Source organism: Pleurodeles waltl, chromosome 1_1 (genome assembly GCF_031143425.1).
Source record: "Pleurodeles waltl isolate 20211129_DDA chromosome 1_1, aPleWal1.hap1.20221129, whole genome shotgun sequence".
NCBI lineage: Eukaryota > Metazoa > Chordata > Amphibia > Caudata > Salamandridae > Pleurodeles > Pleurodeles waltl.
Window position 1 is genome coordinate 421441319 of NC_090436.1, and position 17477 is coordinate 421458795.

A 17477-nucleotide genomic window follows, 5' to 3' on the forward strand; every position below is an offset into this window, starting at 1 on the left:
GCAAGCAGGCGAGGGTATACTGTTTTGCGTTTGCAATGAGTGCACTGATCTCCTGCACTCTGGTGAGTAATTCAGACACTACTATAACATAGCCCTCGGAAATCTTCCGGTGTGCTCCAGGTGGTGGAAAAAATAAACTAAGGAAGACTGTAAAATCAGGTTAAAAAATATCGAATTCGGGAGCGGTGGATTTGAGATGGGTGGCTGCAGACGGCTGCAGACTACAAACACGCTCTTAAAGCTGCAGATGTCAGTTTTTAACAGTTTAAATAGTTCTATGAGATTCCTAAACAAACAAAGTATGCCTTGGTAACTTTTTTATGAGAATCTCAAATTTACATGGTTTTGTCTTTGTATATTCAAAATTAGAATTTGTCAAACGTAGAATACTTTGAAAATGGTCAATAAAATATGCATTATTTGATTGGTGTTTATCATTGGTAAATTTTTAATGAGAATCTCAAATTTACATCGTTTTGTCTTTGTATATTCAAAATTAGAATTTGTCAAACGTAGAATACTTTGAAAATGGTCAATAAAATATGCATTATTTGATTGGTGTTTATCATTGACCCTGATGTTGCTCCGATTGAAGAATACATCTAAATATGCCAACAAAGTCACACAGTTCCCATAACTGATATCATTCACAATGACGCCTTCAAAGCAACCCTTTATTGCCGCCATAATTAGGACCCAATTGGACCTGCTGAAAAAGTCCCTGTCCGACTCCACTTGAACTGACTCTTCTTCCCACCTGTTCGATTTTACCTTCTTTCATAATGTCATCTTCTCACTGCTATCGCATTTTTCAGGAAATGTCTTATTTCGACATGTCACCTTGATTACTTGTAAAGCGCACTTAGTGGTGTAAAGAAAAATAGTAAACAAACGATTACTTTGATTTCGCAAGCTTGCCCATACATAATTCTACATATGAGCAGGTCACATAAGAAGGGCCCAGCTGAGACTCATATAATTTTCAGTTTACTGAAAACATCAGCACAACCTAAAGCCTAGTCTCGTGCCAATAACTCGTCACAAAAATGTTCACTACTTTTGTTGGAAATGTGCGGAATATCAGACAGATGAATGGAACTGACATACTGGTGTAATCACGGAGATCACCTGCTTCACTGCATAAGGACGCTTTGCAGACTTACTTAAGGGTACAGGGAACTCAGTACTCACTCACTGAGCTCCAGGCATGTCCTCAGCAGGGAGGCTTTTGATTTCATGAACTCGAGATCACATGTATTATCTTGATATTGTATACACATCTCAACTATATCAACAAGGTTCCATTTACAAAGCACATTTCCTCTCTTGGATTTTTTCGGTGGTAAATAGGATTATTGTCGTTCATTTTAATGGATTTTAATAGGATTAGTGTTGTCCCTCTAGCAGTGTGGAGTGCTCTAGGAAAGTGAGGCTTACCTTCAATGGAATCGCTCGCCGCAACATCCCGGATAACACGGGATTTCCCTGGTAAAGACTTTGGTGATGAGCATGAATAGGAACGCAGTCGAGTCCCTGATGCCAACAGCTCCTAAAAGATGATAAAATAGATCATAAGTAGTTGATGATCATCATTACATTGTTCTGAGGTGCATATATACCGGACAGTTTCTAGATGTTAATAAAAGCTCTGTGGGAAGCACCTACTGCGATCTAACACTGCCCAAGACTGTCCTACAAACTGAGCAGCTTTCAGTACAAGGTGTCTTGGCTCACCTGAGGAAACTGGGCAGCTAAGCAGCTCACAGAGGAATCTGTTAAGTGTTGTGTGTAACAAACCAACAAACAGCAACACATTTGAAGAAATTATGAACTGAAGGGCCAAAAGCAGATTTAACTGGAAAGGAAAAAGGAATGTCACAAAAAATGAAGAGAAAGAGCGAGGTAGTTTGAAAGAGGGGAACCATAACAAGACGTGATGTGATGGAAAAAAGGGGGAAATGGCCTAAACAACGTGAGCTAAGCCACGCATGCCGGTTCAACGCAAGCATATCAACGCTTGCCTGAACCACAACTCTCCCGTTCTTTGCCTTACCCTTGCATGTGCCTAAACCAAGCCTATGCTCGGCTAAGGCAGAGCACGGTCTGCGGCCTAGTTGTGCGGATGGGTGGTGAAGAAGAGAAGAGGAAGAATCTGGAGAGGTAAGTGGGGGTAGGGCTGGGTACGGGGGTAGTTTTCAGGAGTTGGGGAGGGTTTTAGGACTCTGGGTGAGGGGTGGGATGGTGGTACTTTTTAGGGGTGGGGGTGGTCTTAGGTCTCATGGTGGGTGGGTGTTTGGAGTACTTTTTAAAAAAGGGGCATGGTTTTAGGTTTCAGGGCGGGTGGGGCAGTCAGGGTAGTCTTTTTAAAAGGGAGAGGGTGTTAGGGGTCAGAGTGGGGTAGTTTTGAGGGCATGGCAGGTCAGTCGGAAGGCTCAGAGCAGGGGTGTTTGGGTAGTTTTAAGGGCAGGCCGGGGTCAGTTTTAAGGCTCAGGGCTGGGGCGTTAGGGTAGTTTTAAGGGCAGGGCAGGGTCAGTTTTAGGGCTCTAGGGGTGTCAGGGTAGATTTAAGGGCAGGGTCAGTTTTAGGGTTCAGGGTGGGTAGGGGAGTCGGGATAGTTTTTTTAAAGGGGTCTCAGGCAGGTGGAGGGTTCGGTGTAGTTTTTTAAAAAGGAGCAGGGCTTTAGGACTCAGGGCAGGGGGGTCGAGTAATTTTAAGGGCAAGTCAGGGTCAGTTTTAGGTGTCAGGGCAGAGGGAAGGGGTAGTTTTAAGGGCTGGGGCAGGGTGGATTGAAGGGTTGGGGTACCGGGTGTTAGGGGCAGGGCAGAGGGGTATTTCCTTTAGCAAACATGCTTTTACAATGAAATTCATTGTAAAAGCATGTCTGGTGAAGACACGGTCGTGGTTCCACCCGCACCGTGAAGGCACAAGTGGTTTGGGCATGCAAAATCTTGTGTCATACAACCAGGAAAAGGGGCTATACATTGGTCTATGTGAAATTTAAAATAAGCTGAAAAAAGTCAAAGTTTGGCTTAAACTGAGAATCACAGCAAGACTGACCTGCAAGGGTGAACAGTCGGCTTCAATTAGGTGGTTTTGCCCAATCAGATTTCTACAGTAAAACTGCCACTTATACAAAGTGGTAGTGTCAAATTTTGAAGCCATGGGATGGCTCTCTGACTTAGCTCTACATTAAGAGGCCAAACAGAAACGCAACCTGTGTTGTTGACTAATATGCTGGCCCCTAAGTGGTCTAAGCTCCTGTACCCAAGGCCAGCTTTCAGGAGGTAGGCGTGAGTGCTCTGGTAGCTGTGAACATCAGCCTCTTGGAGGGCTGTGGCATGGCCGAAGGGTTGAAGGAGCAGCAAGTAAAGCGCATTGATGTTTGGATAGTTGCTTGATGAAGGATGACATGGAGGTCCTGGCTGAAAACTCACCAGGGAATTGAGTATCACATTATTAATGATCGCTCCTGCCAGTGGATGGGCTCAAAGAAGTTGGGTGAGTGAGGACTCAAAAACAAACCCAGACAACAAATTGGTAGAGACATGGCACCCACTGAATAATCCTTCTCCATGACACAAATTACTGCACAGGGACTAATGACATAATATCAAAGGAATGCACTAATCCCATAAAGGGCAAAATTGCTAAAACAAGCACAAAAAACATTAGGACTTATGCCCAGATCAGAATTACCATGTTTGAGTACTCTCAGATAGCAATGAAACTAACTATGCATATGCACGCTTCTTTATTCATCATAAAACCTAGAAATCCAGAGGTAGATTAGTTGGACTCAGTGTAATTATTTCCTCATCCACTGCAAAAGATGAGAATGTAATAAATGGTACAGGTAAATAAGAACAGTCACATCATTACAGAACGGGTAACAGAGGATGTCATTCCAAAACTGCTAAAGTGCAGCAGATAATTAATAATTTAGAAAAGGTAACAAGCATGCTTTAAAAACGACATCAACGAGTATCACATATTACTCAGCCTCCAGATAATGTGCTGCGGAAGGGTGTGAATTGCCAGATAAACCTGTTTAGAAAGGCCATGATCTGTTCTATTGAAGCATAGCATCAACATGAACAGGGTCCTGGTTCTCCAAAATGGTCTGCTGCAATATCATGAACACAGTGCTACCCAAGAACAGATACTGAAACATCAACAAAGCATGTACAAGCTGCAAAGTCAAGAAACACATCTTGTTTCACCAGGTCCTGGACCCTGCACTTGCTCCACCCACAACAAATAATCAAATTTAAAAGACTGTGTAAAATCCACGAGGCCTTCTGGGAAGGAGTCATTTCTATCAGCAGTCTGGCAAACCATTAGAAATCTAAGATGAAGGCAAGCAACAGAGATCACACTCAAAATTGATTCAGAAAATAAAAAGATAAGTCCCCTGAAGAGTCAAACAATTTTCAAAGATTTGGTAAAGAGCTGAAAACAATGCTATTCAGTCAAAATTATTTCAATACTCTTCTGCGCTTCCATACGTCAGGAACTGCACTTTTCCATTATCACTTATCTCAGCATGTTTCCTTCAAGTACTAGCATTAAAGAACAAGCTACTTACCTTTGGTTACGCCTTATCTGGTAGAGACATATTCTAGTTGCAGATTCCTTACCTTTAAATTTCCCCCAGACGTCAGACTGGATCTGGAGAATTTTCTAAGCAGTATCATTGCGCGCCGTTAGGTGGTGCAGATAGGCTCCGTGTCCGTCGTTGTCTGCACCGGAAATGACGTCGCGGGTCCCATACAGACACCACCCTGATGAGCAGACAACACTTTCTTTTCATGACTTTCCATGCCAGAAGCACAGAGCTATGAAGAATACTGACTACTGGTGCATCAAAACTAAGGTCCTTAAGGGAGTCCCTGTCCATAGAAATCAGTTCACAGAGTGGGGAGGATGAGTGGTTCGGTAAGGAATCTGCAACTAAAATATGTCTCTACCAGATAAGGTGTTACCGAACTTAAGTAACTTGTTCCTCTGATAGAGACTTCTAGTTGCAGATTCCTTACCTTTGAATAGATACCCACGCAATACCAACCCCGGCGGTGGGTCTGGCAACCAAGATCATACTAGAAAATCCTGCAGGACGGAAGGGGCAATGTACCCGTCCCCACGGACCTGACTGACCAGGCACTAGTGCTTGGTAAAAATGCGCAAAGATGTTCACACTGCCACGTGACAGATATCAAGGACTGGAACTCTCCATGCTAACGCAGTGGTTATAACTGTAGCTCAAGTAGAATGAGCATGCAAGCCCTCAGGGAGTTCCTTTTTGACCAGTGCATAGCAGATGTTAATGCAGAGTAAGACCCATCTGGAGATGGTCTGATTCTGAACCACCCGACCTCTCTTCACACCCACATAACTGACAAAGAGTTGAACACCCAGCCTGAACTTATATGTACAATGAAAGTAGAATGCCAATGCTCTTTTGAGGTCCAGGCGGCGGAGTCTCTCCTCTTCCTTAAAAAGATGTGGTGGTGCATGAAATGTAGTTAAGGTGATGTATTGGATTACATGTAAGGGCATAACCACTTTTGGCAGGAATGAGGCCCTAGTGTGAAGCACCACTTTGTCAGGATAGATGGAAAGGTAGGGCGGCTTAGATGACAATGCCTGAAGCTCACTCGTCCTGTGGGCAGATGTAATGGCCATAAGGAAGGCTGTTTTCAAAGTCAGAAGCCCGACAGGATAATTGTGGAGAGGCTTAAAGGGAGATCACACGTCAGAAAGGTCAAAACAAAATTCAAATCTCCTTGGCGCATAATGAATGGCGATTGAGGAAAAAGATGCATAAGGCCTTTAAGGAACCTATTAACAATAGGACACCTAAACACATAAGGTTGAGCAGGCAACCTCAAAAAGGTAGAAATAGCAGACAATTTTTGAGAGTGCCCATAACAGAGCCCTCTTGACCCAGAGAAAGGATAAACAATAGGACCTCCGAGAGAGGAGCAGAGAGGAGGTCAACAGACTTGCCTGTGCACCATGCCACAAATATTTTCTTAATAGCAGGCGGATACCGCTTTGGTGGAGAGAAGCCAGGCTGCCAAGATAAAATTGCAGACTTCGGGCAGAAGGTCAAAAGCTGTCAACTGTCACCGCTCAATATCCAAGCAAGAAGGCAGAGATTTGACAGGTTCGGGTGCAGAACCCTCCCCTGCTGCTGCAATAGAAGATCCTCCTAAAGGGGCAGTCTGATCGGAGGATCGTTGGACATGATCAACAGCTTGAGATACCAAACTCTCCGTGCTCAGTCTTGAGCCACAAGGATTACTTGGGCCCGGTCATTCTTTATCTTCTTGAGAACTCTGGGCAGAAGTCGTGTGGGTGTGGGTGTCGGTGGAAAGGCATACAGGAGGCCTAAGTTCCAATCGACCAAAAAAGCATCTCCGATCGAGTGCTGCCCTGGAAACTCCAATGCACAAAACTGCTGACATTGCGCATTCTCTCTGAGGCGAACAGATCTAACCAAGGCTCTCCCAACTGCTGAAAGAGACCTTGCACCACCTCCGGTTGGAGATGCCATTCAAGATCCGGTAGACATTTTCAGATGAGTTTGTCTGCTCTGGTATTCAGAGAGCCCACCAAATGTTGAACCACCATGTATATGCCCTGCTGTTCCAGCCACATCCAGAGGTGCAGAACTTCCCGACTAGAGGTCCACGGCCCCACGCCCCCCTGCTTGTTACAGTACCACACGGCAGTGGTGGTGTCCGTGAACACCTGCACCATCTTTGAACCTGCTAGCACTGAAATGCCTTCAATGCTAGCCGAATGGCACGGAGCTCCAACAGACTGAAGAGGAGTCTGGATTCCGCCTGAAACCCGATACCTCTAATATGCACCTCTTCCAGATGGCCACCTCATTCCCAGGAGTGACACATCTGTCACTACTGTCAGATCTGGTTGAGGAAGGGAGAAGGATCTGCCTCTGAACCATTTGTGGTTTGTTAACCACAACTGGAGATCGTGCGCAGTTCCCTCCAAGATCTGGACCTTGCTGGAGAGATTCTCCTGATGCTGTTCCCATAGGAACTTCAGGTCCCACTGCAGAACTCACATATGCCATCTGGCATGTGTTACCAGCAGGATGCAGTAGGCCATGAGACCTGCAGCCTCTGACTCATTCTCACCGAAACCTGGATAGAGGCTGAAACAACGGTATCATAGCCTGAATATCCTGGACTCGCCACTGAAGAGGATAAGCCCAAAACGGCACTGTATATAAAACCGCTCAGATAAAAGGGAGTGTGTGAGAGGGAGTCAGGTGTGACTTCTGCACAATTATAGTAAACCCCAGCAAATGCAGAAGGTCCGCCATAGTCTGGAGGTGGGAGACAAGAGCCTGCGAGAACCCGCCTTCAACAGACAGTCGTTGACCAGGGGAAGACTGAAAATGATAATCTGCGCAAATGAGCTGTGACCATTGCCATCACATTGATGAACACCGAGGGGCGCTGATAAGACCAAAGAGGAGCAAGATCAACTGAAAGTGCCTGTGGCCTACCATGAACCACAAGTAACATCTGTAGGCAGGCGGAACTGGAATATGGAAATAAGTGTCCTGCAAATCCAATGCTACCGTCCAGTTTCCTGGGTTCAGGGCAGATAAAACATGAGCCAGAGTGAGCATTTTGAAGTTCTACTACTCTAGGATAGGGCAGAGGCCCTTTTCCTTTTTGGGTACCAGAAAGTATTGTGATAGCAACCACAACCTACTTCTGGCACAGGAACCCTTTCTATGGCTCCCTTGGTCAAGAAAGCCGTAACGTCCTCGCGGAGAAGGCATAAATGATTCTCCTTTATCCGAGCGTAGGATGGTGGCATGGATGGAGAGATAGTCTCGGAGGGGACGGTGTGGCCCCTTCAGACTATCTGCAAAAACTATCTGTCTGACGTGATGGATTGCCAGCGGAGCAGGTGATGGCAGATCCTGCCACCGACTGACCCATGATGGGAAGTCAGACCGGGAAGGCTTAGAGGCTGTTCCAGAGGGGGTGGTGACGGACTGGACAGACCACTGGCTTCCTGATTCACAAGGTCAGTGGATCCCATGCCCTTGGCCATGCACAGGCTGGGCAGCATGTGCAGCACCATGGTTAGTCGGGAATGAGTGCAGTTGGAGACCCCTTCTGTAGCTTCAAAAGGGGCGAAGGCAGCCTGAGGGGGGATGAGGGGCCACTGTGAGACCCAAGGACCTGGCCATAGCACGAGAATCCTTGAAGCACTTGGGTGTCGAGTCTGCCTTAGATCCAAAGAGACGGGTGCCATCAAAGGGCATGTCCATCAAAGTAGCCTGGACATCCCCTGAAAAGCCAGACATCCTCAGCCTGGTGTGGCGCTTCAGGGCAACTGTATACGAAACCGCTCTGCGTAGCGAGTCAGTCATGTCCAATCTGCAACTGTGAACTTTGCTGGTCTTTTGCATTGGCAAATGCCTGAGAGAGTACAGCCCCAGGCCTTCTTCGGGACCTGTGGCAACACTTGCGCAACCGTATCCTACAGTGTGTGGGAGTAACAGCCCAAAAGGCTTGCGGTCTTCACAGGCACAATGCTAGGCTGGTGGAAGACAACATCTTCTTCCCAAACCTTTGGATTCCCTATCCGAGGGTGTGGAAGGGAACGTGCCCTGGGAAGTAGAGGCTTGGATAACCAAGCTCTCTGGGGTGGGGTGTTGTGTCAGAAAGCTTGGGTACCCTGGAGCATCACAATGGCGACAGGCAATGGCCCGTTCACAGGAGCCCCTGTGTTAGGTTTGGACCAGGTATCCAGTAGGAAATCTGTGAGGGCTTCATTAAAAGGGGAGCATGGTTTCTGAGAAGGAAGCTACTGATTGAAGCAGGTTAGTTTTGATGGCCACTGAAGGCAACCCAAGGTCCAATACCTCAACTGCTCTTCTCACCACCATGGAATAGGAAGTTCTCTCCTCCATAGCCATGGTAAGGGGAGAAAGCATGCTTTACTGGTATTCTAAATGGTCCAGCGACCCCTCTCATTCCGACATAGGAGGCAAGGCTCCTGCCGGCGTCAGAGTCAGCAATGAGAATGTGGATGGCATCACCCATGGGCGCGGGCGATGCTGACAGCGTCGGGGTCGGGACCGGCTTCGGCGAAGGTTGAGATGATACAACCATCATCAGTCTGGATCCAGGACTAGATCTATAGGTGCCCCTCGGCAGCAAGACCGATGTCGCCAGCGCGGAACCCGAAGGGGCCGCTTCCGACTCCACAGGGCCATAAGGCGCTGCAGCGGTGTCACACTGCCCAAATATGAGGCGTATGGTCTCAAAAAGCTTATTGACTTAGGCAGGGGTCGCTACAGCTCCTGGAAACTCCGGGAGGCACGCAGACATCCAAGGCACAGGCTCCGCAGAGCGAGGCCTAGAATGTCAACACCCCCTCATCTTGTCGGCTGAGAAGAAGGCGAAGAACGCTTCGACTTCTTGCATTTCTTCTTGTGCCTCTACTTACCCAATTGCCCGAGGACTTGGAGTGGGACAACGATGATGGAGGACTGCGTGACCATTCCCGGGACCTTCCTCTCGACTTGCATGGAGTCGGGCATCGACCTCCATCAGCTTCAGGGACCGCTTCCTCAAAGCTTTCATATGCATGGCCTGACCCTTGGAGCATGACTTTGGGTCGTGGTTGCGCTCCAGGCACCAAAGACACACAATGTGTAGGTCCGTCAGGGACATCACCAGATGCAGGACCACAGGGCTTAACCTGGTCTTACTCTATGACATCCTCGATCCAACAGGAGTTGAAAACTCAAAAAAAATATTCGACAAAAAGTTTTTTTACAACAGTCAAAAATGGCTGAAGAGTAGGTCTCTTTCGATCAGCACTAGCTAGCATGGAAGGAAAGGAACTGATGTAAGTGCGCTGGGCAGGTGCCTATTTAGACCTTGGAACGTCATATTTGGCGTGAACGACACCGATGATGGACGTGGAGCTGATTGATGGTACCTAACGCGCGCATGGGTACTGCTCAGAGAATTCCCCAGATCTAGTCTGATGCCTGGGGGGAAATTCAAAGGTAAGGAATCTGCATCTAGATGTCTCTATCAGATGCATAAAATAATAAAATGCACCCAAGATGGTTATGGGTTGAAGGCTAAGCAAAAGAATTGCAAACAAAGAATAAATCATACCCTAGTACTAATGTTATTACACATTTTTAATCTAAAGCTTCAAAATACACAATGATAATATAGAGGCAGAAATTGAAAACATAATAATAAAATTGTCTGATGAATAGAAACAATTACTCGGTCTACCGAATTGGGCAGAGCAAGGATGTAGCATCTTTAAAGAGTAATGCTGTTAGGTTCTGGGATAATGGGGCAGGTTGAAGTTTTATAAACTGATGACAAGTGACAGAAACAAATCCATCAGTAATAATCCCAGGAAACAGAAATTACAATGTTTCTTATTTTAAGGTGTAATGATCTGGTGTCACTAGTCTGGGTAAAAATGAAAGATACCCTGGGAGTTCAAATAGTGCTATTGTGCAAATAAACTGTTCTCTACTTGAGGAGAGTTGGACCATGAAATATATTAATAGAGGCTGAGAGTTCCAGAACCATCAGGGAAGTGACTGAATGGTGTAACAGGACATCTGGGGCTTCAGATCAGCAGAGAATTGTGGAGCTGGTGGGTTTGGAAACAACAGGAGATCTGTTTAAGTCTAGAGCCCTAACAACATTCAAATTATTAATGAAGAGTCCTGGGCTCCCACCAGTTCAAGTCTTGCAACATAGCATCCTGACTGTGGGAATGCACTCATTGTGGGAGATCACAGAACCGCCAACCTATGAGTATATTCAGGTCGTTTTCACAATGGGCTATGGCAGGAGGCTAATCACTCGGTTATACAGGGCCCTATTGGGTATTGGAGGAACGTCCCTGTACAGTTTACAGGATAAACGGGAAGGTGAACTTCTCACATCTTTCCACAAGACGGAATAGATGAAGGTATTGGAATATCACTGAAAAGTATCTCTTTTGCTAGATTTCAAAATATTCATTTTAACCACCTGCCTATATAACCCCAAAATACTTAGTAAAATGAACTCTACAATTTCATTACGTTGCTCCCCACTGTCAAATTGATCAAGGGGGCTTTGTCCACATGATATGGGACTGCTAAATAGTGGATGAATTCTAGTAGGCAGCTCTGAGAATATAGTAGGGAGAACCTATTACGATACCTTAGGGAACTGTATAGTAGGATTGTCTCCCTGCTTCAAAACAGGCGAGACATAGACAAGAGTTGCAGATCTACTAATGTTGGAAAAATGTACTGTTGGCATGAACAGGAAAACCAGTTCAGGCCCTCCTGCAAATCAGTGGAGCAATGCTTTTGAATGATATACAGCAAACGAGAGTCTGACTTTACATACAGAAGAGGCCAGAGGTCTCTGGAAATACCCGATCACCTGTGCCTAGGACGAGATAATGGTATCATTCTCCTGAGTGGTAAAAAAACAATGATGGACTTCCCTAGAGAGTCTAACCCTGGTACCTATATCTGTGGATCTGTCATTTATGAGTATCCCCAACTCATTGAGGTAGTTCGTACATGCCCCCCACCATACACAGGACCAGGAGTCCATACCTGATGCACTTATTATTTGGACCAACACCACTCACTTGTGCACAGTGAGGTGACCTGTCTGCTGCCCCCAGCCCTCCCCTGGACCTGTCCTGAACCCGCTTCATAGACTCACAAACATGTACATGATCCTTCCCATGTGTCCCCACCACCACGTGTTACCCTGCTTACATCACCATTGAATGGAATATACCGCATGTACTGTCCTTCCCGACAGCTGGAAGGGTTAGTTGCACAGATTGTTAAAAGACTGAAAAGGAATATACATCTTGCCCATGCATGCAGCTGACAATGGAGTACACATTGATGGGGGCATTGACTAGGAGCTCTTGACCCTTAGTGTAGTTGTTAAGCTGGGTGAATACAGCTATTTCAGTGTCAGTTTATGTGGAAACTGTCTAATGGTAATTGGAATGTAATTGACTAAAATGTTTGGGCTTGGCATTGACTTAGTCAGGAGAAGCTTGCCTGTGACGGTATGCTCAATAGTGTTATGAATTGCCTGTGCTACAGTGATGACTGGCAAATACTTGTTGAAGATAAAAGGGAGGCGATCCAGAATTGCATATAGAGGTGACAAGGTTCATGAAGATGGTTATAAGGTTCATGGTAATTAGGGTAATTCAGAAAATATCTTTAAAGTTCCTTTGGAGAGCAGCTAGAGTTAGTCGTGCATGAAACATGAAGTGTCCTTTATATTTTTAGTTCATGTTTGCATAGTCTTAGTTGTTGACTGTACAGCAGTCTGTCCGCTTGTCCTTTACAGTTCTTTCCTTCTCGTTCTAGGATAGAGTAATTTCACATGAGTGTGGGAAGTTATTTGGTAAAGCCTCTGAGGCTGTGGTGGCGTGCATAGCTTTGCTGGAGTTTTTGAGCAGTGCCATTGTGTTGGTGGCATCTGATAGCCAACGAATGAAGTGAACAGTTTGCATTTTCTGTTAAGGTAAAAGCTGGAGCTTAGCCTACAAAGCACTTTGAAGAGTGAATATTTCAAAGTGCTCGAACAGCGTGGCATACCGCTGGTTGTACTGCTGGCACATGGGACGTGTCAAGGAGTATTCATGAATAATGGTAGGTGTTACAACTCCAAGAAGGATTCGGAGTCGGACGCACTGGCAGCAGCGAGTGCCTTTGGCATCATGTTGTGCGATGTGAACAAAGTGAGCCTTATTCACAAAGGTAAACTTACACTTTTGCGTACGTTTACATTTCCTTTGGTATTCACAAACTACAAGTCAATAAAAGGTTTGCGACTGCGGACAGGTATATCTTTTTAGCTTTTATCTTTCTATCTGTGGAGTTCTCTACCCCGATTAGAGTCTCTGCAGTCATAAACTTACTACTTACTCGCAGTTTGTCAATTCCCACAAAAAAAAGTGAATTGTGAATCTGGTCTGGTGTGCCTCTGGTACACACACTCAGAATGTTGTGTGAGGATTTCACTCAATCGGTGTTTCAAGTGTCAGCGTCTCCATAGTTGATTATATTTCACAGGCTATATGGGGTACTGGATGCAGGAGACAGATGGTAAAATGTAGAGGCATAAAGCATATCAAATGTGGGTTCCTTTTTCCTTTTCCAAGCCATTACCCGAAAATGCAATTTTCCTAGAAGACTAAACAGATCTAACAATATATCCATCCAAAATGGTTGTTTCTACAATGTTTATTGTCTGAAAATCCCAAACCAAAATGGCCATTAATTTTCTTCCTATGATATAATTTCCATTCATAAATATGAATAAGCAGACTTCAGTCAGAGAAGGATGCATCACAATACAGTCATCTTTGATTTTTCATTGCATTCATAACTCATTATTATAAATTTTTCTCCCAGGTTGTTGTTTTTCTGTCATCAGGTTGTATTGTGGATGTGGCTCCTCCGGAAATATCTGTGCTATGCTTTTTCTCAGCACTGATTATTTTTGCATCTCACCTACAATCAATATTGCTGAGGTTTTTTGCCATTATGTTATTTTTCCTCCTAAGGCCGCATTATGGAAACTATTGACATCTTTCACATATGTAATAAATTGCAATATGGCACTGTGGCTAATGGGAGAAGACACCCTTTGTTCGGTCAATCACAAAGGAAACTATTGAGACTTTCTTTGTGTCTAGTCCTCAACAGTATGAAGAAGAGGCCAACCCTGGGAAGAGGGTAAAGCATATAAGTGCCCAGATCTTGCTCCTTAGAGATAACAGTGGTGAAGATATGCCTGGCTATCTGCAAATACCCAGGATTCTGGCTGCAAAGGCCAAAGGATTCTCAGGCAGAGAGAACTGTTGCATCAAGGATTATCATTGAGGAGTGGTACAGCACTTCTGGCACAATAAAGTCATAGAAGGAGCCATGGAAGGAATAGTTAACCTGCAGAGGTTGATAGATTAGGAGGGAAGGGGAAACGTATCAAGGGGACAAAAGTTTGTCTCTGCCTGTATGATGACGATACTACTCCTTTGACATTGCTGATTTCGCATTCACCATATGCAAAATGTCTCATCAAAGGACAGGACATCTTTAATAACCTGTAGGACCTACACCGGCTGCCCCTCCATGGAACATTATCTTGAAGACTGGCTATATTACATACTGAGCAACAATAACCCCCTCATCCACTACCAGGAATAAAAATCAAACATCTCCAGAGACCAACATAATGCTGAGATCCAGAATACTGCCATATCAAAGCAAATTCATGCAAGAAATTATTTTTAAAAATTGAGTCAAACAGTCTACAGCTGTGCACCACCAAGGATTTAGAACGCATCCCTTCAAATGTAATACTTCATCCAACATTTCTTACTTTCAGGACAGAACTGAAACACTACCCAAGCACCAGTGTCCACCCAGGCCACACACAGAAGGGACATGTTTTCACCCATTCATCTCCATTGCCATTCCACATACAGAGCTCCGTCGCATACATGCACACAATCTGTAAAAAAAAAACAACTGGCATCCTAGGTAAAACATGAAACAAGTGCATATATTATCCTTTTACAGATCTTGTGAGACTTAGAGTACAGAGTACATGACAACCACTGTTATTAGTTTCCTCATGAACACAGGTCCATATGTAAAATATTCTGCATACCTTTGATAGTAGGCTGGTTGATTCCATTCTGTTTATGTTATAGTTCACCTCACTGTTGGTTTCAAAAGAATCTAGTTCGTCTCCACTACTGCCTATTGGTCGAGGGTTTAGGTTGACAGGGTCAAAGGTGTTGTGCGGCCTGTCAGAGTTACCTTCACTTTCACTGTCTGCATCAAGGCCGTCAAGGCTGGAGCTGAAACAAATAACAGATTATCTATTAGACCTTTGTAGGAAAACAAAGTTTTAACATTTATAACTTGAAAAATAATTAATGCCCTTAGTTTTGTTAATTTGTAAGTATTTAAAGAAGCACAGCTAATTTGCTGAGGGACGCTCGAATGACTGGGAAATGATGAACACAGAGAAACCCTAAAGATCTTACAAGCCAGTTTATTTACACAATATTTGGAACCACTGTTCAATAAACTATTCTCAAATGAAAAAATAAAAAAATTAAAACATGAAACTTACCCACCTATCAATCATCAAAAAGGACACCATCAGCAACCCAATGCAGAGGTAACAATCTTTTATTGGTTTAGCTGAATTTTGCTCAAAGTATATACCGAACTTTGCTAAAAAAATTCAATATAAAAGCTAAGTGTACTGTTGAGTGTGAAATGGATTTTCAAACAGTAAAGAATTGCTTTTCTAATGTGGCATCACTCAAATGTTTTGATCCTAATATTCCTTGCATAATCACCACTGATGCAACTTGTAAGGGATTATGTACAGTACTCCCCAAATTGAGCACAATGGTAGAGAAAATGTAATTGCATATGCATCGAGCATTGTCACCTACTGAAGAAAAGTATTTGGTGATAATGAAAAGAGACTCCTGCCTGTGCATGGAAAGTTAACCACTTTAGGACATTTGTGGGGGGAAGACGTTTTACATTAAGATGTGACCATAAACCTTTAGTTAAGGTTTTAACTACAGAAGGTACTATTAATACTTCTGCCACATTAGCTAGATTATGAGTTAAAATGCAAGATTATAATTACCAGGTGAAATATATATCTGGAAAAGTAAATGTAATAGCTGATTTTTTTTTTTAATCACGTATGCCCAAGCAATTGGTTGAGTGTGAGGATGAAGTGTGGAATGATCTTCACATTGCATATGTACAAGGTTCTGATAATTCTTGTATTAAATAAGAAATATGGAATCTTGCATACTAGGAGGATAAGGTGGCATCTTATCTACATAATGGTTGGCCTGACAAATATAAATCGGAAATAAAATGCAAACCTTTTTGGGAAATAAGAATGGATTTGAGTATTCAAGATGGTTATATTTGAAGAGGTGAACGTGTTATACCACCAAACAGTATGCATGGCAAAATAATAAAGCTTTGTCATGAAGGTCATTTTGGTATAATAAGAACTAAACTAAGAACCTGTTTTGGTGGCCAGGGATGGATATTAATATCGAGAAGTTTGTACGAGAATGTTCTAAATGTAATAACGCAGATAAAACTTTGGTGACAATGAAGCCACCCATGAGTATGTTTTCGGTACCAAAGGCACCTTGGGAATCTGTTGCTATAGATATCATGGGGCCAATAGAGGACATGCAAAAATTTGTCTTAGTACTAATGGACATGTTCTCTAGGTGACCTGTGGTTAAAATAGTGCAGATAGTAGATTCTGATACTGTATTGAGATTTATTGATAAAAAAAGTTTCTATGGAGGGAATACCTACAGATGTTTTGAGTGATAATGGAGTATAGGTTTTCTTTAACAAAGCTAAAGACTACTTTAATAGACTTGGTACTACACACAGAACAACTTCACACTATAATCCAAGCAGTAATGGGGTTGTGGAGTGCTTTAATAGGGTAATCAAAAATGCCATCCAACTATCTGTTTCAGGGGGTTGTGACTGGGAAACTCAGTTAATGAAAATAGTGTGTGCATATAGGGTGTCGAATTGTAAAATGACTGGATATTCACCTTTTGTTCTTATGAGAGGAAGAAATCCTAGAACCAAGTACAATCTTGGATGGCTTTTTGAACCAGGTATTGTACAGTGGTCAAAGGATGATGTGCACAGGAGGATAGAATCCATACAGTTAAAAAGGAAGAATTGGTACAGGATGAAATATGGTAATAAGGAATGTCAACTTAGTGGGGGTCAATGGGTACAAGTTAAGAAACCTTACAAATTCTTGAAGGATGAAAGTCAGTTCTATGAATCTATGGAAGTTGTGGAGTTTAATAATACAGTACGTCTTTCTGATGAGAAAGTTTAGAACCTTAAAAGCATAGCGAAATGTCATGCACCAAATTCCACTCTGAGTCATAATGAATGTATTTATGATGAACTGGATGAGAATTTTATTAATGATACTGAAGATGGGGCGAATGTTTCTGATAATTGTATTACTACACAGGTTGACATTGCGTGCGATGAAGCCACAATGAACCAAGAGAATGAGATTTTTGGAAACAAAGATAACATTATTAGCAATGGTAATGAAAATGTATTGAATGAGTCTATGGTCAACAAAGATAACAATGAAGGCATAAATGTTGAAAGGGACTTGTATATACTGTAGAAAGGTCTAAGGACACTAAACGACAAAAAAAAACTCCCATTTGGTTAAAAGATTATATTTCTGATCATTTTCCTTTGTAAGTTAAAATATATAAGATTTGTTTTGTTTTCTAGTCATTTCTTTGCGATGTAAGTTGTAGATAGTTTTTTAAATTAGTTTAACATAGAGTTT

At 43.5% G+C, this 17477-nt stretch overlaps 1 protein-coding gene across 6 annotated transcripts in view; it reads right to left on the reverse strand.

The window, feature by feature from the left end:
- ARHGEF28 (Rho guanine nucleotide exchange factor 28) overlaps nucleotides 1-17477 on the reverse strand; it is an 892610-nt gene that overhangs the window by 145628 nt on the left and 729505 nt on the right. For all 6 annotated transcript variants that reach the window (XM_069223983.1, XM_069223974.1, XM_069223958.1 and 3 more), the window contains exons 12-13: nucleotides 14745-14937; nucleotides 1438-1549 (exon numbers count right to left, since the gene is read on the reverse strand). In XM_069223983.1, the coding sequence (XP_069080084.1) occupies nucleotides 1438-1549; nucleotides 14745-14937 (305 nt within the window). The remainder of the gene's footprint in view (nucleotides 1-1437; nucleotides 1550-14744; nucleotides 14938-17477) is intronic.